Here is a 26447-nt window from a genome sequence, read left to right on the forward strand (position 1 = left end):
TAGCACTTACCTGGGAGATTTCTCTGCCAGCTGTCAAAGATGTAGTTCCATATTCAAGGGTGCAGTGTGAGGAAATAATGAAGCCACAGAAATCTTAAATGTGGCTAGGGAAAGGGCTGGGTGATTAAAGATTCTAGCTAACCAGCACACTGCAGCAAAATTAGTTTCCAGAAACACTGCATAACCTGAATACTGAATCAAGAGTAATTTGGCTTTTGGTTAAGATGGGCTTTGGCATTTTTTTTTTCGAGACGGAGTTTCTCTCTTGTTGCCCAGGCTAGAGTGCAATGGCGCAATCTTGGCTCACCACAACCTCCACCTCCCAGGTTCAAGCAATTCTCCTGCCTCAGCCTCCTGAGTGCTGGGATTACAGGCATGCACCACCATGCCCAGCTAATTTTAAATTTTTAGTAGAGATGGGGTTTCTTCATGTTGAGGCTGGTCTCAAACTCCTGACCTCAGGTGATCCACCTGCCTCGGCCTCCCAAAGTGCTGAGATTACAGACGTGAGCCACCGTGGCCGGCCGGCATGTTTTTTTTAAACCAAGGAATAGTGTATTTGGAAATGTGGGAAAACTACATCAAAAAACTAAACCTTGAGTTGTAATAAAATCAGGATTTAGTGTTGCTTGATTTCAGTAATGTATGGGCATCTAGGTTACATAAAAAGAAATGTGAATAAAAGACCAGAATAAAATTTCTCTGGAAACATTGAGCCCTAAGATTAGGTAGTTCATCTTGGAATAAACTATATAAAACTGCCAATAGGCAACTGCTTTTGTGCTACAAAAATGGCCATTTCATTTGGCTCCAATACATATTTCAGATCTTTGTCTTTCCTTGTAATGAAGATGTAAAAGTTTTAGTTCACACTCTACTAGAGTAAAATTTCACTGGGGTCTGTATTACAAACGTTAAAATAACCCAAAAAGTCAAAGTAAATTTGAGCTTTGGTACTCAGATAATCCTTTTCATAGTCTTATGTTAAAGAACTTATCTTTCCCAGGTATCAAACTCTAAGAAAACTTCCATAGTTACCACCTACTAGCAACTTAGTTTCCTTGCCCCATAACATTTGTCAGAGAACCTGCTCAGTTTCAGTGACATTTATATTCTTATTCTAAGTTGACCCAATTTTTCATTTATCTAAATGATTGTATTCCCTTCTAGAATGCAAGCCAAAGGACAGAACAATGTTAATGTTCCTTATTCTATTGATTTACTCTTTTCTTTGAGACAAAGTCTTGCTGTGTCGCCCCAGGCTGTAGTGTAGGCATGATCATGGCTCACTGCAACCTCTGCCTCCCAGATTCAAGCAATTCTCGTGCCTCAGTCTCCCGAGGAGCTAGGACCATAAAAGGTTGCCACCATGCTTGGCTAATTTTTGTATTTTTAGTAGAGAGGGGATTTTGCCATGTTGGCCAGGCTGGTCTTCAACTGCTGGGTTCAAGTGATCTGCCTGCCTCAGCCTCCTAAACCGCTGGGATTACAGGCGTGAGCCAGTGCGCCCAGCCCTGACTTACTCTTGAAGTCATGAATTTATGTCCAGTGTCCTTCTGTCAAACTGGTTTTTAAATCTTTGACCACTCATATATGTCAGGACTTCTACTTAGTTAATGGCATATTATAAGGTGCAAACCATCTTATAAACAAGGATTCATCATACACTTTTTCTTCTAAGTTTAATAGAGATCATTGATTCCAGTTTGCAATTTATCAAGATAAGGTGATAAGTTGAAGATTTTACCTTAGGTACTAAATAATTAAAATGGATAAAAATACACCTATATTATCAGGATTTAGTGAGGATCACTGAAGTTGAGTGGTTAGAATTTTAATTCTAAAAAAAACCAACAGTGATTTATTTTTAACTAAAATGTAAACTTGAAAACAGTGTGCTAAAGTCAAATTATGTGGTTTAAGTCACCCTCTGTACAGCAACTTTAATTCTACTTTCTGTACTTCCATTTTGTTTCTGTGTAACTGAAAACTTCAAACACTCTCGTTCTAATTCTACACTATTCCTGGAAATCCTTTCTCTTTGGTATATTTATCTAATTTCATATTCTAATGTGTTTTTCCTCTCAGACACAATAATCAACTATTCAAAGATGCCATCTAATGCACTATGCCACTAAGTATTGTGGCCAGAGAGTTATTTTAGGTGCAATAAATTATCTTAAAATTGAGGGCCGGGCATGGTGGCTCATGCCTGTAATCCTAGCACTTTAGGAGGCCAAGGCGGGTGAATTGCCTGAGGTCAGGAGTTCGAGACCAGCCTGGGCCACACAGTGAAACCTGGTCTCTACTAAAATACATAAAATCAGCCGGCCGTGGCGGCATGCGCCTGTAGTCCCAGCCACTTGGGAGGCTGAGACAGGAGAATTGCTTGAACCCGGCAGGCACAAGTTGCAGTGAGCCAAGATTGCGCCACTGCACTCAAACCTGGGCAACAGAGCTAGACTCCATCTCAAAAAAAAAAAAGAGAAAACAAATATTACATCTTAAATACAGGCATGAATTAAACCAACTTGCGTATGGTCAAGGCAACTTATAAAAATGCTTTAAGACATATCAAGACTGATATAAACCATTTAAGTTAGGCAGAGATGCAACACTATGTGAATAGAAGTGTTATAAACACACTCGCCACATTTTAATTAGTTTACTAGGTTTTCTTTTAATATAAACATGAGAAATGAAAACCACATCAATTGTAGCATTTATTTTGAAAATAAAACTGCAATCAATACTCCAGTCTCTAAGCTCTGCATTCCATAAATGATACGTTTTCAGGAGGTAGGATTCCGAAGGTTTATGGAAGTTCTTTTTAAATAGCAGGACATGAAATATGATACCTGCACCCAGGCTAACATGTGGGATAATAAAATGTATTACATCACCTACTACTATTAGGATCCAATTCCTTCTAATTTGTTACACATGAATTAACACAGATCCTCCTCTTTATCACATCTAGGGAAAATAATTTGAGGTGATCAATGCAGATAAAAGCCTTGCAAAGAGCTACTTTACAAGAGAAAAGGGCACTTTATAAAAACACAAGAATTCCAAAAGTCTTAGTGTAATTTTAAGCTTTGATACTTGTAGAAGTAATAATGCTACAAACATTTACAAAACATCATTGAAAAGCTTGTTGTATTTCTTTTACGTTTATTTAGTTTTGCCATGTTTTAAAGTGACAGTGTCTCATTATGTTGCCAAGGCTGGAGGGCAATAGCTATTTACAGGCACAATCACAGTGCACTGCAGCCTCCAAGGCTAGGCCTCAAGTGATCATTTAAGCCTCATGAGTAGCTGGGACTACAAGCATGCCTAGCTCCTGAGTATTAAGCTTTTAATTTATTGTTTCAGTCCTTCTTGCAGATAGCAGATATTGACTGAAACAAAAGGTTAAAAGTTTAACATTCAAATTCTGCAAAATAAAGCCAGAGGCAGTGGTACACACCCATGGTCCCAGCTACTTGGTAGGCTGACATGGGAACATTGCTTGAGGCCAGGATTTTCAGCTGTGGTGTGCTATGATTGTGTCTCTGATTAATCATTGCACTGTAGCTTGGGCAATATAGTGGGCATCATCTATTAAAAATAAAAAGAAGAAATACAATTACACTTTCAAATGATATTTTGTAAAGATTTACAGCATGTATACATATGCTGCAGTCCTCTGGGGGGCCCAGGCACACTATATTAAAGCTAAAAACTGCCCTGAAACTTTCAGGACACCTTGTATTTTATTATTTTTATATAACCATTGGATCACCATGTTGCTTGGCACTATGAAAACATCTTTGAATACATTTACTTAACTATAAGAAAATTTACCAGCAAATGAGAACCATTATAGTTCATAAGAAATACACCATAGAGCTTCATAAAAGTAGATAATCAATAACCAATACTTTCTCTTTTTATGACCCCCAAACATGCTAAACTGCTAATAAGAAGGGCTTACAAAGGATATGAATGGCAAATGTTATTTGGCAGCTTTTGCTTGATGATTGCCAGTAACTGTAGCTTCCATGGTAAAAGTAGGAAGGAAGAGCCCTTCCATACCTGACAATGCTGGGACTGCTCCTAGTGGCTTTAGGAGTTGTTAGACTCCCATGTTTTAACAGTGATACTGCACTGATTCCAAATGCATATGCAGGAATATTGGAGAAAAGAAAAAAACATGAAAGAAACAGACAAGTTATCTTTAAAATCTAAAAAGTTAAACTATTGTTTTAAAAGCCTTATATAGTTTACAGCTATCAGCCCACACACTAAGCAAATATGTGTGTGTGGGCAGGAGTCTTCACTTTGGAGTGGTTTTTATAACTCTGTTTACATTAAACAGGACAGAAGAGTGTAAGAGTGTGTTGTTGCCCTGACAAGGTCCCATTCTTTACTACGAAGTACAATCTTAGTTGTCCTTGAGTTAACTTGAATTGAGGTGTTTCTTCTTTTGAAAATACCAATCTTTCTAGTTCTTTAGCAGGAGAGTTCGTATTTTCCTGTCTTTTTTGATGAGGGGTTCAGATGTTACATTACTCCTCATTTCTTCCTTCAGGAGAGGATGGCCTTAGCACGCTGAAGATGAATTAAATCATCAGCACTCAAAGACCCATTCTTGGCAGCACTATAGAAAACTCTGTCTTGTTCCATCCTTGAAAAAGCCTAAGAATGTCAAATAGAAAAAAGGTACAATTTTAAAAAGGTTTCCGACCTTTTAACAATCACCACTGATGATAAACCACACATGCAAACTCCTTTAGATAGTTCAGTTACAGCTACTTTTTTGTTTTTTGTTTTTTGTTTTTTTTTTTGAGAAGGAGTCCCAGGCTGGAGTGCAATGGCACAATCTCGGCTCACTGCAACCTCCGCCTCCCAGGTTCAAGCAATTCTCTACGTCAGCCTCCCGAGTAGCTGGGATTACAGGCGCCTGCTAACATGCCCAGCTAATTTTCACATTTTTAGTAGTGACGGGGTTTCACCATCTTGGCCAGGCTGATCTTGAACTCCTGACCTCGTGATCCATCCACCTCGGACTCCCAAAGTGCTGGAATTACAGGCATGAGCCACCGCGCCCGGCCCAGTTATAGCTACTTTGGCTGAAGTTTACACTGCCAAGTTCTGTCAACTCATTAAGGTAATCTCAGGGCTAGACTGCTGGAGCAAAGGGGAACTTGTTTTATTAAGTTACTTAAAAATTGGGCTCCCAAAGATGTCACAGTATTGTGACAGGCTTCTAAGAGCAGTATCATGTTACCTGTGCACTTGTTCCTTAAACATAATGAATGTACACTTTTGCAAAAAGTTAGTTTATTAATCTATTCAAACTCTACCCAATCTACAGTAGTTATTATACACTCAAAGCAAATTTTAACGATGCAGGCATGTGCTGGATTGTATTGGAACATCAAAGAAGTCTAATGACTCAAGCATCAAAAGGCACTACTTCACTTGTACATTAATTATGATAGAAAATGTATTATTTTAAAATACTTCCAAGGTACCACAGAATGTGCCTATTTTAAATGTTCATCCTTGTCAGCTGTAAGTCTGCTGTGTACTTACCAAAAGTCACAAACCATAAATATTACTTTGTCTCATAAAAGTTATCATTTCCAGTAAAATCCCATGTACTTCCCGCATCCAGTATTTGAGACACGCACACCTTATACAGTCTAAGTGCAGGTCTCTTGGCTTAGGCACTAATGCTGTGTCTAACAAACCCATGGGACTGACTGCACTGTGGTATATACAGTAGAAAATGACATAAATTTGCAAACTAAGTAATAAAAAATAGTCAAGAGTGGTAAGTGCATTGTATATGTAGACATTGCTCAGAATACAATAACAAGAAATCATTTATATATGATTATTTGAAAGGGTAAAGGTTCAAAAGGGAAAGATTACAAACAAATTAAATTTGATTAAAATATTCTGAATTATGCTCACAAAAGAGAAGATAATATCTATAATTTTCAAATGATGTGGATCCTTGTAAAAACCATAAAAGATGCAGGAAGTAGAATGCCAAAAAGGTAATAAGCTCTTCAGTATGTTAGTTAATTTTGAAGCTTTCCATTTTTCTAATCACTACTTAATATGACCTAGTCACAGATGTTGGCATTGGTGTTTGACTGAAAACCCACTTAGTAACTTCGTAGCCTTACCTCCAGCTTCCATGCTCTTTCTCTGTCAAGAAGATAAACTGGTGAATACAGGCCGTTGTTGTGTGCCAAGGTGCGAAGATCGAAGTAGAATGTGCTATAAACACTGCTAGTAATGTTGACATTATAATTAATTAGCTTCAAGAATTTCCTTTCCAACTCATTCCTGGGGAAGGAGAAACACAACAAAACCAACACAGGACAATGGTAGTTCAAAAACATTATTCTTGTGTAAGAAATGTGGTAAAGGCACCATGTGCTCTAGTTTATTAGAACACATGAAAGAACTCACACTGTACAGAACCCTATCGATCTAAGAAATACAAGAAAGCATGCAACTTTCCCAGTTCTCTTTGAGAACTTAGAAAAACAAAAACAACATGAATGTAAAAACTGGGTTAATAACTTGATTTTCTCACATGCTTTCAAAGACATATTTGAATTTAATATGGAGAAAAATGACATAATCTTAAGAAACAAGTAAAGCCTTCAGCTTTTTCATTTCTTTGAAAACATGAAAGGATTCAATGGAGAAAACCCTTGTAAATACAAACATCCATGGTAAGGCTTTCGGTTTTTCGAGTTCCACATGAACGACAGAACTCATTTCTGAAATAAAACCTGTGAATGTATAGAATGTGGAAATGCCTTCATTTACGTGATATTTACTCCAAGACCCATGATAACACACACTGTAGACGGACCTTACAAATATAAGAAAGCACACTAGATTTGAACCCTAGTAGATTACCAAATTCAGAAAAGTTTTCAGTTTTAACAATTTCTTCAACATTTATATGAAAATTTTGCCTACAGGAAAATCCTCTCAGTGTTCTGAAATTGGAGAGCCTGATGCAAACTGATTATGGCATAATCTTTAAAAATGTGCATAAGTAAATGTTATACTACTTATAAATATTTGGTTTCTCAGTGATTCTTCATTTGAAAGGGTCTCTGTCCTTACTTCCACTTCTTTTGCAAGAAAACACTGAGGTCAAAATTTTGTAGATACTCCTTAAACAATATTAAATGAATTTAATAGGCAGTGTTTTTTTGTTAAGTCAGTTAATAAAATTTTTCTCTGTTTATTTAAAAATATCACACTGAGCTACTAGAATAGCTCCAAATTCTTTTTTGAAACAAATACAGGCTATGCAGGTGGATTCCTACACTAATGTCCAAACAGGGCACAGCTGCTTGCAGTCCATTCTGGATCCAGCACCCCAAGTTTGGGATGAGGAGAAAGGGGACAGCCTTCTCTGCACTCATGCAGCTGACTCAGGTCTCATTCTTGAGGGTTCCATTGCACAACTCAGACTCCATGCTCACTCCCAAGGCACTGCAATAGTGATCAGATGACAGAAATGATGGATGCCATTTATTAGCTGTCACTATTACGGGGCAGGAATACTCTTTACACTTCAGGCGGTAGAAGGATCAAAGAGAAACACCTTGGCTAGACTAAACCCATTTTATGACAAGCCTTTTGGTAGGGCGCTGGCCTTACACAGTGTTTCTCCTAAGTTGGAAATGAAACCCCAAGGTGCTCAGCACCTGTCACTCCTGGCCAGAACTGAGTGTGGGGATTAGTAGAATGCAGTGAGAGGGGAACAGGCTGGGAGCAGCCCTCTGCCAAGTGATTATTCAGCTGTCCCGGCAGAAGATTTTTGTTTGTTTGTTTGTTTTGAGACAGGTTCTTGCTCTGTCGCTCAGGCTACAGTTCAGTGGCACGATCCTAGCCTTTCAAGTAGCTGGGACTACAGGTTCATGCCACTTAGCTGGGCTATTTTTTAAAAATTCTTTTTGTAGAGACAGGGTCTCACCTGTTGCCCAGGCTGGTGTTAAACTCCTGTGATTAAGTGATACTCCCACCTTGGCCTCCCAAAGTGCTGGGATTACCACTGTGTCCAGCACTTTGTCAAATGTTTAAATAAATATAAAACTAGAGTAATCTTACCACTTTCATAGTAATCCCCATAAAGACTTAACTGTATAAAAACAATTAATACCTCAACAACATATTTGGTTTCTTGGTTTTAAAGTTTTATCCATTGGCTAAGTCAACAAATGCTTGATGTTCTCTGGTATGCAAAGCAGTTAGGATATAAGCAGATAGGTGGTTTTCTCATTTGTTTAACTGAAAACCCCACTGAAACTACTTCTAACATTAGTTTCCTATTCATATAACCATAAGACTATAGGAATGTAAATCAGATAATGCTTTAATAATCAGCTAATCAGGAGTTAATTTACTATAGGAATATATGCACTTCATAATCTCTTATGTTTTTCCACAAGCATATGTTAAATGTGTAAAATATAGTATTTTATATAATTAACATGTTTATTAATAAAGGCTTAGTTATTGAGGAAAACCATTATGCCTACAGGATATGTATCTTCTTAGTTTTTTGTTGTTTTTTAAATGGCTAATAGCATACCCTTTACAGGCACAGCAAATTTTCTGAATAGGAGCTGCACAGTTTAACTTATATGTATGTATGTATGTGTGTGTGTGTGTGTGTGTGTACATATATATATATACACATATAAAGTCCTCATAGCTTAGCTCCCACCTATAAGTGAGAACACATGATATTTGGTTTTCCATTCTTGAGTTACTTCACTTAGAATAATGGCATCCAGCTCCATCCAGGTTGCTGCAAAGGCCATCATTTCATTCTGTTTTATGGCTCAGCAGTATTCCATGGTGTATATATTCCACACTTTCTTTATCTGCCCATTCGTTGATGGGCATTCCATATTTTTGCAATTGCAAACTGTGCTGCTATCAACATGCATGTGCATGTGTCTTTTTCATACGACTTCTTTTGCTTTGGGTAGATACCTAGTGTGAGATTGCTGGATTGAATGGCAATACTGTTTTCCATAGTGGTTGTACTAGTTTACATTCCTATCAGCAGTGTAAGTGTTCCCTTTTCACCAAATCCATACCACCATGTACGATTTTTCAATTTTTAAATTATGGCCATTCTTGCAGGAGTAAGGTGGTATCACACTGTGGTTTTCATTTGCATTTCCCTGAGAATTAGTGATGTTTCTGAAGGAAAATATATTCTAACAAGACAAACAGATGTTGAAAAGTTTTAAGAAAAATCTGATAAACACTAACTTTTAAATGGTTCAATTTACGGTCCAAAAGAGATCTTTACAATCAACAGCAGAGGGACAAGATAAATGTACATTACACACTTTGTTGCAATGTTTTACATTTTCTAAAAATCGTCAACAAAGCTCCTGTTCAGAGCACAGATCAGGGTGCTTCTGCGTTCACAAACAGCATTGTGTAGAACTGCAGCTGGCTTCTGCCACCACTGCTTCTGGAGCTCACATCTGTGGAAACCTGAACATTTCTCTGTGTATTCTCTGACCTTGTAATTAGAACTAGAGCCCCACTGGATTAGCTGCAGGTTTTAGAACAATTTAGCTGCCATTATAGTGGAGCCAAGTGTTCATAATTACAAATTTTGCTCCCTTCAAGAAACCAGTTTACAGACTGATGACAGTAGTGATTAAGAGCACTTTAGCTTCTGCAACTTTCAAAGTACTTCTATTTGTTTCAAATTCATTTTCTTTTACATACTTTGCTAAAATGGCTACTAGCAATATCACCGTGACAACTCAGTTTCTACTATTTAGCAAAGCAGTAATTTAGCAGCCATTTCAAAACCAACCGACCATCACTAGTGAGTCTCTTCTTAGTCACAAGAATCCTCAATTCACTGGTAAATATACAGTGTAGTAATTCTGAATGAAAGTCTTTAAAAATGTTTTTGGGGTATATTATAGGTGTATATATTTATGTGGTATATAAAATATTTTGATGACTACAATGTGTAATAATCACATCAGAGTAAATGAAGTATCCATCATGCCTCAAGCATACCTTTGTTTTACAAATAATTCAATTACACTCTTTTAGTTACTGTAAAATGTACAATTAAATAATTCTTGAGTGTTGTCACCCTGTTGTGCTATCAAATACTAGATCTTGTTTATTCTTTCTAACTATATGTGTGTACCTATTAACCATTACCCCCTACTCCTCATCCCCCATATTACTTTTACCAGCCTCTGCTAACAGTTCTCCTACTCTATATCTTCATGAGTTAAATTGTTTGAGGCCGGGCACAGTGGCTCACACCTGTAATCCCAGCACTTTGGGAGGCTGAGGCGGGTGGATCATGAGGTCAGGAGTTTGAGATCAGCCTGGCCAGCATGGTGAAACCCCATCACCACTAAAAATACAAAAATTATCCAGGCATGGTGGCATGAGCCTGTAATCCCAGCTACTCGGGAGGCAGAGGTAGAAGAATCGCTTGACCCCAGGAGGTGGAGGTTGCAGTGAGCCGACATAGCGCCACTGCACTCCAGCCTGGGTGACAGAGCAAGACTCCATCTCAAAAAACAAAACAAACAAAAGAAAACGGTCTTAATTTTTAGTTCCCACAAGTAAGTGAGAACACGTGAAGTTTGTTTTTCCGTGCCTGGCTTATTTCATTCAACATTTCCATCCATGTTCTTGCAAATAATAAGATCTCATTCTCTTTTACGGTTGAATAGTACTTCATTGTGTATATGTACCACATTTTCTTTAGCCACTCTTCTGTTGATGGACACTCGGAATGCTTCCAAATCTTGGCTGCTGTGAATAGTGCTGCAGTATACATGAGAGCGCAGGTATCTCTCTGATATACTGATTTCCTTTCTTTTGGGTATATACCCAGCAGTAGGATTGCTGGATCATACGGTAGCTCTATTTTTAGTTTTGAGGAACTCCAAAACGTTTCTCCATAGTGGCTGTACTTAAATTACATTCCCACTAACCATGTATGAGGGTTACCTTTTCTCTGTATCCTCACCAGCATTTGTTATTGGCTATCTTTAGAATAAAGGCCATTTTAAGTGGCGTGAGATGATCTCTCATTGTAATTTTGATTTGCATTTCTCTGAAGATCAATGATATTGATGTTGAGTATCTTTTCATATACCTATCTGCTATTTGTATGCCTTTCTTAGTTTTGAAACAGGGTCTCACTTTGTCACTCAGGTTGGAGTGCAGTGGCACAATCACAGCTCACTGCAGCCTCAATCTCCCAGGCTCAGGTAACTTTTGCACCTAAGCCTCCCCAACAGCTGAAACCACAGGCACGTATCATCATGCCTGGCTAATGTGTCCTCTTTTGAGAAATGCCTATTCAGATATTTTGCCCAGTTTAGAAATCATATTAGATTTTTTTCTATGGAGTTCTTTGAGCTTCTTAAATATTCTGGTAATTAATCCCTTGTCAGATAGTTTTCAAATATCTTCCCCCATTCTGTGTGTTGTCTCTTCACTTAGTTGATTGTTTCCTTTGCTGTGCAGAAGCTTTTTAACTTGATGTGACCTAATTTGCCCATTTTTGCTTTGGCTGCCTGTGCTTATGAAATATTCAAGAAATATTTGCTGAGTCCAGTATCCCAGAGAGTTTTCCCAATGTTTCATTTGTTTCATATTTCAGGTCTTAGATTTAAATTTTTTTAATTTTTAATGTTTTAAAAAATAGAGACAGAATCTCACTGGTTTGCCCAGGCTGGTATTGAACTACTGGGCTCAAGCAATTCTTCTATCTCGGCCTTCCAAAGTGCTGGGATTACAGGCATAAGCCACCGCACCCAGTTGAGATTTAAATCTTTAATCCATTTTGATTTGATTTTTGTATAAGGTGAGAAATAGAGGTCTAGTTTCATTCCTCTGCATATGAATATCCAGTTTTCCCAGCACCACTTATTGACGAGACTGTCATTTCCCCATTGTATGTGCTTGGTACCTTCGTTGACAATGAGTTCACTGTAGATGTAGAAACTGGTTTCTGGGTTTTCTATTCTGTTCCATTGGTTGATGTGTCTGTTTTTATGCCAGTGTCATGCTGTTTTGGTTACTATAGCTATAGAGTATAATTTGAAATCAGATAATGTGATTCCTCCAGTTTTGTTTTTTGCTCAGGGTAGCTTCGGATATTCTGAGTCTTTTGTAGTTACATATAAATTTTAGAATTCATTTTTTATTTCTATTTCCGTAAAGAATGTCATTTTTTTTTTTTTTTTTTTTTCAGACTTGTGGAGGTACCACATTGGTGGTCTGAGATCAGACCTGAAGGAATTCTCTGGGTTAGCAGACAGGGACTCACTTCTTCTCTTACTTTCCCACAAATGAAGTCTCTCTCTCTCTGTGCTAGGCTGCCTGGGGCTCAGAGAGGAGCAATGCAAGTACTCCTGTGGCCACCACCTCTGGGACAGCACCAGGTCTGAAGATGGCACAGCACTGTGGCGGGCCAAGGCCCACTGTAACACCTACCTGCTGCCACCTATTTCACTCAAGGCCCTGGGGCTCTACAATTAGCAGGTAGTGAAGCCAGCCAGGCTTCTGTCCTTCCCTTAAGTGCAGTAAGTTCTCCTGGTCCCTGGATGGGTTCAGAGGTGCTGTCTGGGAGCCAGGGCTGGAGTCATAAACCTTAGACATCTACCTGGTGTTCTGCTCTACCATGGCTGAGCTGGCACTGAATCCACCAGGCAAATCCATTCCCACTGTTCCCTCCCCTTTCCCCAGGCAGAGTAGTCTGTCCCCACGTATATCGTCAACACAGTCCCATGGGGATTACTGTCAGGTCACCACTGATTCTCACTCAATGCCCAAGTGCTCTCAGTCAACTTGTGGTGAATGCTGCCTGGCCTGAAACTCACTCTTCAGGGAAGTGGGCTCCCCTCTGGCCCAGGGTAGGTCCAGAGATGCCATCCAGGAGCCAAGGCCTGAATCGGGGACTCCAACAGTCCACTTGGTGCTCTTCTCCACTGTAGCTGAGCTGGTATCTAAGCTCAAGAAAAATCCTCTTAACTCTTCCCTCAGCTTTTCTCAAGCAGAGAGAGTCTCTCCTCACAGCCACCACAGCTGGGAATGTGCTGGGTCACACCTGCAGCCAGCACATCTCTGAGTCTCACTCGAGGCCCATGGTATATACTATCTGGTCACCACTGATGATTCTTCAGGGCTCAAGGGCTCTTTCATCAGAAAGTGATGAATCCTGCCATTACTGAGTCCCTTTAAGGCAGCAAGTTCCCTTCTGGCCCAAGGTTTGTCTAGAGATGTTATCCTGAAGCTGGGACCTGAAATGGGGGTCTCATGACTCTGACCAGTGCCCTCTCCTACTGTGGCTGAGCTAGTATCCAAGTTGCAAGACAAAGTCCTCTTTCCTCCCCTCAAGCAGAAGAAAGAGGTCTCTGTCAGACCTGTGAGCTGCACTGTCTAGGGCTGGAGGCGGGGTGGGCAAGCACTCCCTAGCTGCCCCAGCTGCTGTCTCTGTAGGTCACATGCCCCTAAATACACTGGCTTCAAGGGCCCCACAGCAGTCCTTGTGGCCTAGACAGACTTTCAGGTTTATTAAGGACCCCAGAGTATTTTATCCCACAGTAGCCAGTAGCCTTTCATAACTCAAGTTCCAACCACTGGCATGAACAATTCCTCCCTGGCTAGGGCTAGTCTAAATGTTTCCTCCATGGGTGGGCATTGGATGAGTGCAGCCTTGTTTTGCTTTCTGCTATGACATGGCAGTGCTGAATTTAGTGCAAAGTCCCACAGTTGCTGTGCTCTCCCTCCCCCAAGCATGTAGCCCCTCTTCTCACCACAGGTCCACTGCTGGGACATGGGGGAGGAATGGCATCAGCAATTCAAGACGGTCTTTTCTACACTATTCAGTGCTTCCTTCAGTGATATGAAGTTAAAACCAGGTACTGTGAATGCTTACCTGATTTTTAGTTCCTATGCAGGTGCTTTTTTTATTTAGATAGTTCCTAAATTTGTTATTCCTGTGGGGAGCACAATTGGCAGAGACTGCTATTCAGCCATCAGGCTCCACCTCTGTGACGGCATACATTCTGAAAGACAGTCTTAACTGGAATAACAGGCAAATGTAAAAAAAAAAAAAAAGGAAAAACAAAAACCCAAAACCTCTTGCCACTGCCTGTCATGATCTTGATCTTCATATGGTGCTCAATGTCATCAAGAGGTATTCCTTCAGATTTCCCTAAATGTCACCCACAAAGCCATTTTCGCTGTCTAGTGGACACTGTGACAGCCTCTGCTGGAAATGCCTCCCTGGCTCACTTTGCCTACCAGCTCCAAGGCCCTTCCCTTTACAACAATCATGAGGCCAGACTGGAAGAAAGACCCCATGAAGCTTCTGTTTCAGCATCATGTTGGTGCCATCTGTGAGCAATCCCATGACTCAGCAAGATTTATTGCACTCTCACAGGTAACTCAGGGCCCCCAAAGTGCTGCTGTGGTTTTATGAGTGCCCAGGAAACCTCTTGAGTGTGGTGAGCACTGGGTGATGCTCCAGCAATGTTTCTCAGACTGCCTGAGGGGAACACTGGAACTTCTAACTCATCAGCCCAATTTCCAAACACATGTAACACTCCACTGGGACGGGACAGGGGCACAGGGATCTGTGGATATTCTGTATCTCAAGGTTTCTATAAAACAGAACTTCAGATAAAAGCAGGGGGAACACCAGCAAAGGCAAATTCACAACGTGTAACTCAGGGTGAAACTACACAGTTTTCACAGTCCAGAGGCCTTAGACCTGTCACTGGCCAAATAATTATTTCAAAGGCCACACATGTGCTCCTTACAAAGAGACTGGAACTTGCACACAGCTTTGAAAAAGCCATAAAGATATTTACTGTACTATTATGTTCTGGTAGTACACTGATAAGATAATGCCAAAAATATTCACCAGAAAAATACTTTTCAATTTATGAGCAGATTATTAAAACATCAATTTACCAAGACCTACCAGCAAACAATGAAAAATATGAACTATTGTTCTAAAGCTGGATGGAAAAAGTATGTGGTGTTTATGTCCATTTTCATTATCTGCACAACGTAACCTTTAAAAATATTTCTTAGAGTGTTTAAGTTTATGGGAGCACATAAAGTACTGAAAAATGGTTAGAAAGTTCACAAAAACCATACAAACTCACATTTCTTCAACTGTAGTGTTCTCAAAGAGCTTGCAGTAGTCCTCACTCCACGCAGCCATATCACTCCAAACCTTGGAGGCAAGAAGAATGGCTCCCAAGACAATCCTCTTCCAGTTAGTTGGACAAATGTCAATATTAGCATAACTTACAAGTCTTTCTATATAAATCTGCAAAACAGAGCACTGGCCTTTGATTTAGCTCAGTTTAAGTGCTGTGATAAGAATTCTTATGAATGACAGATTTCTTCTGGTTTTGACCAGAAAGTAAGTGTTTATGTTCTACAGAGATTTGCTTGATCAGGCCAAACAAGGGGCCATATCACAATTGTAGGTCAGATATTTCTGCTACCTACTCTGCCCATAGAAGTTCACAGCCCAATTTTGGTTACAAGAATGACCGTATATCTCAGCCAAGGGCATCACGAAGACAGGCAGTGTTGTCACCTTCACACTCATAAAAGATAGCAGACATACAGGCCCAGTGTGGATTAAAGTCATTCAATAAATCCTTAAGTGCCTACATATGTAATGTCTCACACAGAGCTGGTAGGTAGATGGGAATTTTACAAGTACGTCAAGCTTGAATATGTAAAACCCATGTAATAGTGAGCAAATGTTAACCTCCTTTTCACAAAAACTCACCCTTCTGTGGCACTAGCTTTAAAAACTGCTGGTCAAGAGAGCCTCCCAGCAGCTGCTGTGTAGAGCAGCATGGCAGGAGCAGGTCTGTGGGGTTGTAAAACATTCCCCATATTCAGTTGCTCACTTGGTAAGAAACACATGTGTATAAAGGATGGTCCTTCTCACAGCCCCTATTTTGCACATCTTCATGATCCGTTCATAAAAATTTATTCTGTCTCACATCATCTGCAACTTAGACAATTCTGTTGGTTTTAAGGTGGAAACAGCTGCCAGTCTCTGTATCCCTGGGATTCCTCTACACCTGCCAGGCAGTTGGTGAGACAATCCTATGAATTACTTTACATCTATCAAACATCTGTCCTACAAAGAATTGGGCAAACTGAATAGCTGAGTAAAGATTAAAGGTGAGCTGTGAGGTGTTGTTACTTCAGAGGGTGCTCTGCAGAACAGTATGTCTGTGAGCTACTTGAACTGTTTACATCGAAACAAAAGGAAAAAACTTTATATAAATAAGCAAGTTTATTTCTTGTCTGAAGGGTATCAGATTGCAGAACACTGCCAGATCTGATACTGATCTGAACACTGCCAAACTCAAGTATGTTTTCAAAAACAAATGGCTATTGAACATGACATTTTACAGATTCCGCTCCCTTTCTCCCAAACTCTGCACTCTCAAGTATTTCAAGAGTGAAACTCCCTCCCAGGGTTCAACTGCGCAGGAATCAGAGACCTTTGAAACAACATGGCAAGCCCTCTACTTCCTGTCCCCTTTCCTGCTAAGCTGCTGACCTGCTGACACTCATCCATGCCACGTGCCCTTCTGGGTGACTTTGAGAATTCTTTATTCCCACCGATGCCAACTCTTCCCTCAGTGCAGTTGATCCCATCTCACTTTTGCAGCACACTGTTCCCACAATCACCTCTTTCTGAAGATTTTCTTCTTCTCTACCAGAAATTTCCTCCAAATTGTGTTTCCTTTGTCCCCATCCCACTCCCCACTCCTCTCCAACTGTGTCCTCTCACTGGTGCTCACCGCACCATACCCTCATACCAGCTCCTCATCTTCCATCTCTCCTTCAGCTACACTGCCTGCCCCTGTTGAGGCTCCTCTTGCCAACAGGCACTTGTCTCTTGTGTCTTCACACTGACAAACTAAAGCTCTGCCATTTGCCATTTGCCTAGGTGTTGGGGCCAAATAGCTACATTTCAGTTCCCCTGCTCCAATCTGTGTGCAATGCCTCTTACATCTACCTTCACTGGTGGTCTGCATGGTTTGATGGTGACCCACAGTCTATCACTGCTCACCTGCATTACCCTAGTTGCTTCTTAACTCTCTTCGCTGCCTCCACCCTGCCTCCCAACTATGGCTTACTGTCCCCAAAGCAGCCAGCATAACCTCTTCATTTAGAACATGGCACTCCTCTGCTCAAGATCTCCCCACGAGCTTCCCATCAAACTGGAGTAAAACCTTAACTTCTTCCTACGGCCTACAAGCCAAGCTATGGTACTGCCTGAGGGGCCTCATCTCCACCGTTTCCCTCATTCCTCACTCTGACTATGCTCGTCACCTTGCTGTTTGTTCCTCAAACACACACGAAACGCATTTCTGTCTGTCCTGGCAATCATCCTGCTGCCTGTAATGTCAGCACTCTTTCCCGTCACTCCTTCAGTCAGGTCACTGTTCTAATGTCAGCTCTCTAGAGAGGCTCTTCCTTATCTGTCTACCTAAAATAGCCCCCAATCACTCTGTATCCCTTTATCCTGCTTCCTCTTCCTGCTGTTTCATACACTTAAGTTCCATCTTCCTAGAATATAATAAGCTCATAAAAGCAAGAACTGTGTTCCACCTGTCCTCTCCTCTACCCCAGCACTTAGAAGAGCGGCACAGGGTCAGCATCCAGTGAGTGTTCACAAATCAGTCACTGCTTGGCAGCATTCAGCACTGTGACTACAGCTTCTCCTATCTTGAACTCTTTCTCCTTTTATTATCCTCTTCTGCTTTTCCTCTTCCCACTCTAGTAGCCACTCCTCTGGGGGCTTGTCCTTTAAATGATAATAGTCTTTACCGACCTATTTTCTGTCCATTTTATCTGTTTTTGAGACAGGGTCTCACTCAGTTGCTCAGGCTAGAGTGCAGCCTCCACCTCCTGGGCTCAAGTGATCTTCCTGCCTCAGCCTGCCATGTGCCTGGTGCCACAGGCATGTGCCATCATGTCCAGCTAATTTCTTATTTATTTATTTTTTTTTAGTAGAAATGGGTCTCACTTTATTGACCAGTCTGGTCTTGAACTCCTACACTTGAGCAATCCTCTCAACTTGGCCTCCCAAAGTGCTGGCATTACAGGCATGAGAAACCGTACCTGGCCTTACTTTTTGTTTTCTTAAGATGCAGGGTCTCGGCTGGGTGCGGTGGCTTACACCTGTAATCCCAGCACTTTGGGAGGCTGAGGTGGGCAGATCACGAGGTTAGGAGATCGAGACCATCCTGGCTAACATGGTGAAACCCTGTCTCTACTAAAAATACAAAAAATTAGCCAGGTGTTGTGGCGGGTGCCTCTAGTCCCAGCTACTCGGGAGGCTGAGGCAGGAGAATGGCGTAAACCTGGGAGGTGGAGCTTGCAGTGAGCCGAGATTGCGCCACTGCACACTCCAGCCTGGGTGACAGAGCGAGGGTCCCTCTCAAAAAAAAAAAAAAAAAAAAAAAATACAGGGTCTCATCATCTGGCCCAGGCTGGACTTAAACTGCTGGGCTCAAGTAATTCCTCCACCTCAGCCTCCCAAGTAGGTAGGACTAAAGGCACAAAACCACCATGCCTGGCTTGTCCAATTTCATTCTACACACTTTCTTGGTATTTAAACAGCTGCTGTTTCTCTTCATTCTGTAGCTCTACATCAGATTCATGCTCTAGTCCTGTATATCCAAATGATGACTAGACTCTGCTACTCTGCTCTCTCAAAGGCACACCAAGCTTAGCCTATGTACAAAACTCTCCCTTTTCCAATCCAGCTTTCCCTCCTGCATCATCTGTCTCTACATCTGGAAGCACCACTCCTGCTTCCCTCTAGCATGTGCTTAAGAGTTCCAAATGACTTGCAGCTCCTCGAGAAGGCCTGTATCTGGTCCAGTGCCCTTTGAGGGCTTTGATTCAGGTGCACAGCAGGAGCCTTCTCCCCTAGACTCTAATTGGTTGCTAAAGAAGTATTGACCTAAGTATTTTTTCATTCCTGGCCATGCAGTTGACTTTCCTCTATAGGTTTGTTGTGGGGAGGAGTAAGATTATTTTCAACAATTTGAACAGAATTTACTATTTAAAATGATAGGTTTACAAAAGGAATTTGTAGGAATAATGTAAATGTAATGACACAGCTATGGTTTGGTAGACCAACAGGAACCACATTCCTGGGCAACTTCATGAGCAGGCACAGGTGATCAGCAGGGATAGATAAACACACATCATCAAAGGAACAAAGAATTGAGGGCAGCAGCTGTCAATGACAACATGCATCAGAATTGCCTGGGGATATACCCTGGGACTCAGCTTAGACCTACACTGGCATCCTTTCCTGCCCATCAGCCAGATGGTTCTGTTACTGCTCCCCATTCCAAGCCCTCCACATGCCCTGGATGTGTGTGCACTGTGTGTGCATGTGTTTACTGATGTGTTGGGGGAGAAATCAGAAATCCCTCCTGCTGCCTTTAATAGCAATTGTTCTGTGATGAGAAAAGCAATTGTGACATTTTAAGCCATAATGATGATTCAACTAAAATGTGTGTATTTGCTTTCAAAAGTTTCTCTTAAAATTCTGAGATAACTTCAGAAACCTACTGTATTAAAAAACAGGACAATACCACCCTGTTTACAAGAAGAATTTCTAAAGCTGCTTTATAAATAGAAAATATCTTACCAAACTTACGATTGCAAATTCAGCTGTTAGCCTCATGGCTTTAAACAGAGTATGAACAAATCTGAAAATCAATTTGTGTTCAGGATCATACTTAAAATATTCCTCCAAAACCTCTTTTCGCTGAAAGAAGAAAGGATGCAATGTAAGTATCCATTGAAGAAAAAACCTGAGGTGTTCTTAAGACAGCAGTGTTCACATTTGTGCCCATGTGTCACTTACGATAATTTTGATTGGTGAGATGTCTTTTAGTTTTTTACAATATGAACAGTAGGATCCTGAAATACCATAATGATTTAATACTCATCCACATTCACTTAAAAATTATATGAGCTTAAGCTCAGAAAATGTTTATATTCTTTTTTACCCTTTCCCTCACATAATTCCATCCAAATGTAAGCTACTAGTAGGCTTTAATGTCTTACTGACTGTATGTCATTCTTCTCTGCAATAAACTTTGAAAAAATATAGTTTCCTGTAACCATGAGGCTCTAAGCTTGTGCTGATAAATACAATAGTCACTAGCCACATGTGGCTATTATGTACCTAAGGAAGTACATTTTTAAATTTTTACACCATGTAAGTTGATATAAACTTAAATTCTTTTTTTTGTTTGTTTGATTTTTTGACATAGATTTTCGCTCTTGTTGCCCAGGCTGGAATGCAATGATGTGATCTTGGCACACTGCAACCTCCGCCTCCTGGGTTCAGGCGATTCTTCTATCTCAGCCTCCCGAGTAGCTGGGATTTACAGGCACATGCCACCATACCCGGCTAATTTTTATATTTTTAGTAGAGACAGGGTTTCATCATATTGGTCAGGCTGGTCTCAAACTCCTGACCTCCGGTGATCCGCCCGCCTCAGCCTCCCAAAGTGCTGCGATTACAAAGTTGTGAGCCACCACAACCAGCGAACTTAAATTATTTTTAACCCTCTTCATAAAAATCATGCTTCTTTGTTAAAAGTATTTACATATACTTATATTGCTTGATACTATTAACAATTATCTTTTAAAAAGATATGTTTTCTGTTATTTGGATAGTATATTTACTCACATTAGCTCACTAATTAAACATACCTGCAGATCAGTTCTTATTCCAGCATGTTCTTTTTACAACACTTTTAAAATAAGATGACTAGATGCCACATGAAATGGGGAACAAGACTTAAAGAAAGATGCCTTTGACTGCAGGCATGAAACAGATACAAATCTATGATGAAAATACAGACTCAGGCTGGGCGTGGTGGCTCACCCCTGTAATCTCAGCATTTTGGGAGGCCAAGGTGGGCGGATCATGAAGTCAGGAGATTGAGACCATCCTGGCTAACATGGTGAAACCCTGTCTCTACTAAAAATACAAAAAATTAGCTGGGCATTGTGGCAGGCACCTGTAGTCCCAGTTACTCGGGAGGCTGAGGCAGGAGAATGGCATGAACCCAGGAGGCAGAGCTTGCAGTGAGCCGAGATTACGCCACTGCACTCCAGCCTGGGCAACAGAGTGAGACTCCGTCTCAAAAAGAAAAAAAAAAAAAAGAAAAAATACAAACTCAATAAAAGTGACACTTACTAGGCTTGGTGCGGTGGCTCATGCCTGTAATCCCAGCACTTTGGGAGGCCGAGGTCAGGAATTCAAAACCAGCGCGGCTAACATGGTGAAACCCCATCTCTACTAAAAATACAAAATTAGCCGGGCGTGATGGCGGGCACCTGTAATCCCAGCTACTTGGGAGGCTGAGGCAGGAGAATCGCTTCAACTTGGGAAGCAGAGTTTCCAATGAGCCAAGATGGCACCATTGCACTCCAGCCTGGGCAACAAGCGTGAAACTGCATCTCAAAAAAAAAAAAAAAAAAAGCGACACTTACTGTAAGTGGGTGTAACCGTTCATCAAATATGCCCAAAGATCTATCTGCATCTCTATAAAATAAGAACGTGTATTACTTCAAAAACTGTTAATATCTTAGTATAATATCTGTTTAGTAAAATAATGCCTCCTATGTGCCTATGTGCTTTGGTGTTTACTTCACCAAAACAGTTTTTACAAATTCTCCTTGATACTGACTTGTGGAGGGTTTCCTGACCTCTTCTTCCTCAGCATAGCATGTCCTGTACTGTGAAGTCTTTTATACCATAACCAGTCAGAACTGCCTGTAAGTATTGACCCTCCCTAACAGGCAATGGCAATAAACCAAACACATTTTCACTCCTCTAACCACACACTAAAACACAAGAACGTTTTACAAAGCAGTAGTGGTGGGAAATACTCTCTTTAGAACTTTAATAAATGTAAATGTGATTCAGATTTTCTAGCTTCCTTTAATTTAAACTACTAAAAATAATAAATACATCATGAGAATATACTACAGAGAACTAAAGAGAAACATCAGTTTCATTTAAAAATACAACTGGGCCAGTGCAGTGGCTCACACCTGTAAAATCCCAGCACTTTGGGAGGCCAAAACAGGCAGATCACTTGAGCTCCTTTAGGAGTTCAAGACCAGCCTGGGCAACATGACAAAACCCTGTCTCTACCAAAAATACAAAAAAATGATCCAGGCATGGGGACACACATCTGTGGTCCCAGCTACTCAGGAGCCTGAGGTGAGAGGATTGCTTGAGCTGAGATCATGCCAATGCACTCTAGCCAAGTGACAGAGTGAAACTCGGTCTAAAAAAAAGGTACAACTATCATTCTCAAAAATAAATGAAGCTGTCACTCATTCACAAGGAAATGTGTCACTCATGTCACAAGGAAAATAAGTATTTGTTTCCAATGATAGAATTGAAGCTTTCCCAAGGACTTTGAAAAACTTGTTCCTTCCACTGTAAGCTTGACCGCTTCTCAATACTTAAGGACGTTTTAAAATAAGACTGGTGGTTAAATTAAAAAAGTGATTTTTGATACAATAAAACATAAACCAATATTTTCCACATAACTAATGCATAATATTATAAATGCAAGTATGTGGGGAAAGAACCATTTATTGTTCAAGAAAGATCGGTGAGTACTGAGAATACATTTGCTAATATGTAAAATGCCACTGTAACTAATTTAAGAAACTAGCACTTGTGAAGTTTTGATTTAGTATTAAAGAATACCCACAACTGTCTTAAAGCTTTAAAAATACACCTTTTACCAGCTACATATTTGCATGAGGCTAGGTCATCTTATTGCTTCTTTAAAGCAAATTGCAAAGAAAGAGCTAGAGAATCCAGTTGTCTTCTATTAAGCTCAACACTACAGACTATCAATAAAATACATGACACACTTTTTACTCAACTTTTTATCATAGAAAAGTTATATTTTCATTTAAAATTTTATGTTAACAATATTGTTCTCAAGGAATATTTTCTATTGTCACAACCTGGGTCATGGGTTACTACCGACATCTAGTTGGTAAAGGCCATGAATGTTGCTAAATTTTCCGTAATGCACAGGACAGTCTTCACAACAAAGCATTATCTAGCTCATAATATCAATAGTGTTAAGACTGTGAAATCTAAACTAAAAATAGATTTTGAAAAAAATCTCGTTTATATTTCTATCAGAGTAAATATCAATATAATCAATATAAAATCATACTCATTGGGATACTCAATCATTTAAGAATTAAAAAAGTCTCAAGGACCAAAGAAAACACAAATAATTTGCTTCAATATTTTAGTAGGCACAATACAGCTTATGATGTCTAGAGCTGTGATCTAATGCTGAGCTTAATATCATGCAAAGTAATTAGCCAGAATAACAAGACTAAAAAAGCTCACCTTTTCTTGATATGATAATATATCGCCAAGGTCACACTGTGGAAAGAAAAAATGTTCATAACAATAAATGTTATCATTTGTTAGGCTTGAAGACGTGTTTTAAGAGGGGGGCAGAGGAAACTCTCCTAGCGGCTCTGAAATTCAAATCTTATAGTTCAGAACAGTACCATAAGGGCACTTTCTTATTTTCATTTCTTGGCTTTTAGCAAAAATATGAGAACCAAAATGCAAGGCAGTATGCTTTTAGAAGACATGTTTCTGTTGATGATTATAATATATAAATAACAACATATTTCCCTGTTATATGCTCTTCTACCCACAAAACCTTTCATGCCATGCAATTTATTTTATGCATTTATCTATTTTTTGACCCAGAGTCTCACTCTGTTGCCCAGACTGGAGTACAGTGGCGCGATCTTGGCTCACCAAAACTTCCACTTCCCAGGTACAAGGGATTCTCACGCCTCAGCCTCCCAAGTAGCTGGAACTACAGGTTTGCACCACTATGTCCAGCTAATTTTTCTATTTTTAGCAGGGACAGTGTCTCACCATGATGGCCAGGTTGGTCTCAAACTCCTGGCCTCAAGTGATCCCCCTGCCTCGGAACTCCCAAAGTGCTGGGATTACAGGCATGAGCCACCACACACAGCTTCATGCAGTTTCCATCTATGTGTCCATATGTTTAAGCCATACAGTAGTGTTTTTAAGATGTTAGGCCATGCATTTTAGTTTAGTTCACTATCTCCTACCACCCATTTTTAATTATTTCCCTAAAAATACATAATGAAAGTGCTTTATAACAAAATTATTTGAAATCACTTTTGTATAATTATTAAAAAATATATTAGTAAACATAAGCACACAGGAAATCAATGATAGGTGCAGTGATCCTAAAATATGCAGTGCTGACAAGGCAGTATACCACGACACAGTGTAATATGAATGGCAGTTACCTTCAATTAGTTTAACTGAAATATTTATGAACAGATACACCTCTTCAGATACATGTAACTATATTCCTAAGTTACTCACAGATGCTCTGTATCACAAAACAAGAGGTTCTCTTACATAAGTTATGTGCTTCCATTTGCCCTCAGCATCTAGAATGAGACTCAAAATAACTGAGGGAAGGAAAATCTGAATTTTGATAATAGGTCTATACAATATTAGCACTTTTTAAAAAGCCTATAACATTAGCATTTAAGATGGATATGTCTATAGTGCTTCAAGTAGTTTTCATCTCTAAAATCATTTTAAAATCACAGAATTTGAAGTTACATGCTGGAAAGGACCAATGACCTTACATGACATTTAATCCAACACTCATTTTACAGATCAGGGAAACAAACCTTAAAACTGACTTGCCCAAGGTCCCACCAAATAGGAGTAGTTTCTCGTCCTAAACTCAAATTAAGCAGTGCTCTCAAACTTTGCTGTACATTAAAATCAACTGAGGAGCTTTAATAACTGCCTCATTTTCAACATGAGACTTTTTAATTTAATTAATTAGCATTGGGTAGGACTTTAGGCATTAGGGTTGTTGTTAAAAATTTCCCTGGTGACTTCAAAGTGCAGCAAAGTTTGGAGTGATTGAGTTGGGGTGAAAATCAGAATCTTCTGGGATGCTTTTCTTCACAAGAAGATGCCTCACATCCATTCCTATTTTCCTAAAGGGCTTCTCAGTGCCTAGAGACAGAGGGAAGGTTGAGGTGAGAAGATACAAATGTTTGCAGACATGTATTTTGAAAAAAAAACCTTGCAAAAGTGATCCCAATGAGTTCCATCTACCCCATTGACAACAGTGCACTACTAACCCATAATAAACATTTTTCAAAATCTTTTCTTGAAGTCAATTTGCCCTATTAATTTGCTCAATAAACCTTTATTTCACTAATAGTGAATATACCAAATGATAATTTCTCAAACTTGTTGATGGGAAATTAAAACTTACTTTACTTTCAAAAGTAGACTTCTAAAAATTAGAATAATGAGGAAAAAAGCGTGAAATTTGTTTGAGCAAGATCAATGTTTAAAACTACTTTTAAATTGTATGCTAACACATCAAAACTTTTGAATTCAAGAAGCCAGGGATACATACCAGAGTGATTTTTTTTTTTTTTTTCCTCAAGGATTTAGAGGCTTGGCTGAATACAGACATTTAGTGATTACTCAATAGGTCCCAAAGCTCAGGACTTGAGACAGAGTTTGAATCCAGTTTTCACTGAAACACAATTTCATCTCTACTACTGTGATAAGGGAGAGAGGAAGTGACATTATTATGAGCGTAAACTTGCCTCTTTGTTGTTGTAGTTATTGGTTTTAGAAACGGAGTTTTGCTCTTGTTGCCCAGGCTGGAGTGCAATGGCACAATCTCGGCTCACTGCAACCTCTGCCTCCTGGGTTCAAGCCATTCTCCTGCCTCAGCCTCCCAAGTAGCTGGAATTACAGATGCCTGCCATCACGCCCAGCTAATTTTTGTATTTTTAGTAGAGACAGGGTTTTGCCGTGTTAGCCAGGCTGGTCTCGAACTCCTGATCCCAGGTGATTGGCCTGCCTTGGCCTCCCGAAGTGCTGGGATTACAGGCATGAGCCACCATGCCTGGCTGCCATGTTTTTTTAAATTATACTTTAAGTTCTGGGATACATGTGCAGAATGTGAAGGTTTGTTACCTATGTATACATGTGCCCTGGTGGTTTGCTGCACCCATCAACCTGGTATTTCTCCTAATGCTATCCCTCCCCTTGCCTCCCACTCCCCGACAGGCCCTGGTGTTTGATATTCCCCTTCCTGTGTCCATGTGCTCTCATTGTTCAACACCCACTTATGAGTGAGAACATGCGGTGTTTGGTTTTCTGTTCCTGTGTTAGTTTGCTGAGAGTGATGGTTTCCAGCTTCATCCATGTCCCTGTAAAGGACATG

General features: G+C 40.0%; 1 protein-coding gene across 5 annotated transcripts in view; it reads right to left on the minus strand.

The window, feature by feature from the left end:
• Positions 1-2668: 2668 nt before the first annotated feature.
• The window catches only part of LOC129006319 (cyclin-Y-like protein 2), a 36934-nt gene continuing 13155 nt past the window's right edge, over positions 2669-26447 (minus strand). For 2 of the 5 annotated variants that reach the window (XM_054435864.1, XM_054435865.1), the window contains 6 exons: positions 23528-23563; positions 21628-21679; positions 19766-19885; positions 15219-15385; positions 6183-6345; positions 2669-4680 (listed from right to left, as the gene is read on the minus strand). In XM_054435864.1, coding sequence (XP_054291839.1) covers positions 4570-4680; positions 6183-6345; positions 15219-15385; positions 19766-19885; positions 21628-21679; positions 23528-23563 — 649 coding nt within the window. In that variant the 3' untranslated portion in view covers positions 2669-4569. The remainder of the gene's footprint in view (positions 4681-6182; positions 6346-15218; positions 15386-19765; positions 19886-21627; positions 21680-23527; positions 23564-26447) is intronic. The other 3 variants (XM_054435868.1, XM_054435869.1, XM_054435866.1) reach the window with 3 other exon arrangements.

Source organism: Pongo pygmaeus, chromosome 8 (assembly GCF_028885625.2).
Source record: "Pongo pygmaeus isolate AG05252 chromosome 8, NHGRI_mPonPyg2-v2.0_pri, whole genome shotgun sequence".
In the NCBI taxonomy this organism is placed as follows: Eukaryota; Metazoa; Chordata; class Mammalia; order Primates; family Hominidae; genus Pongo; species Pongo pygmaeus.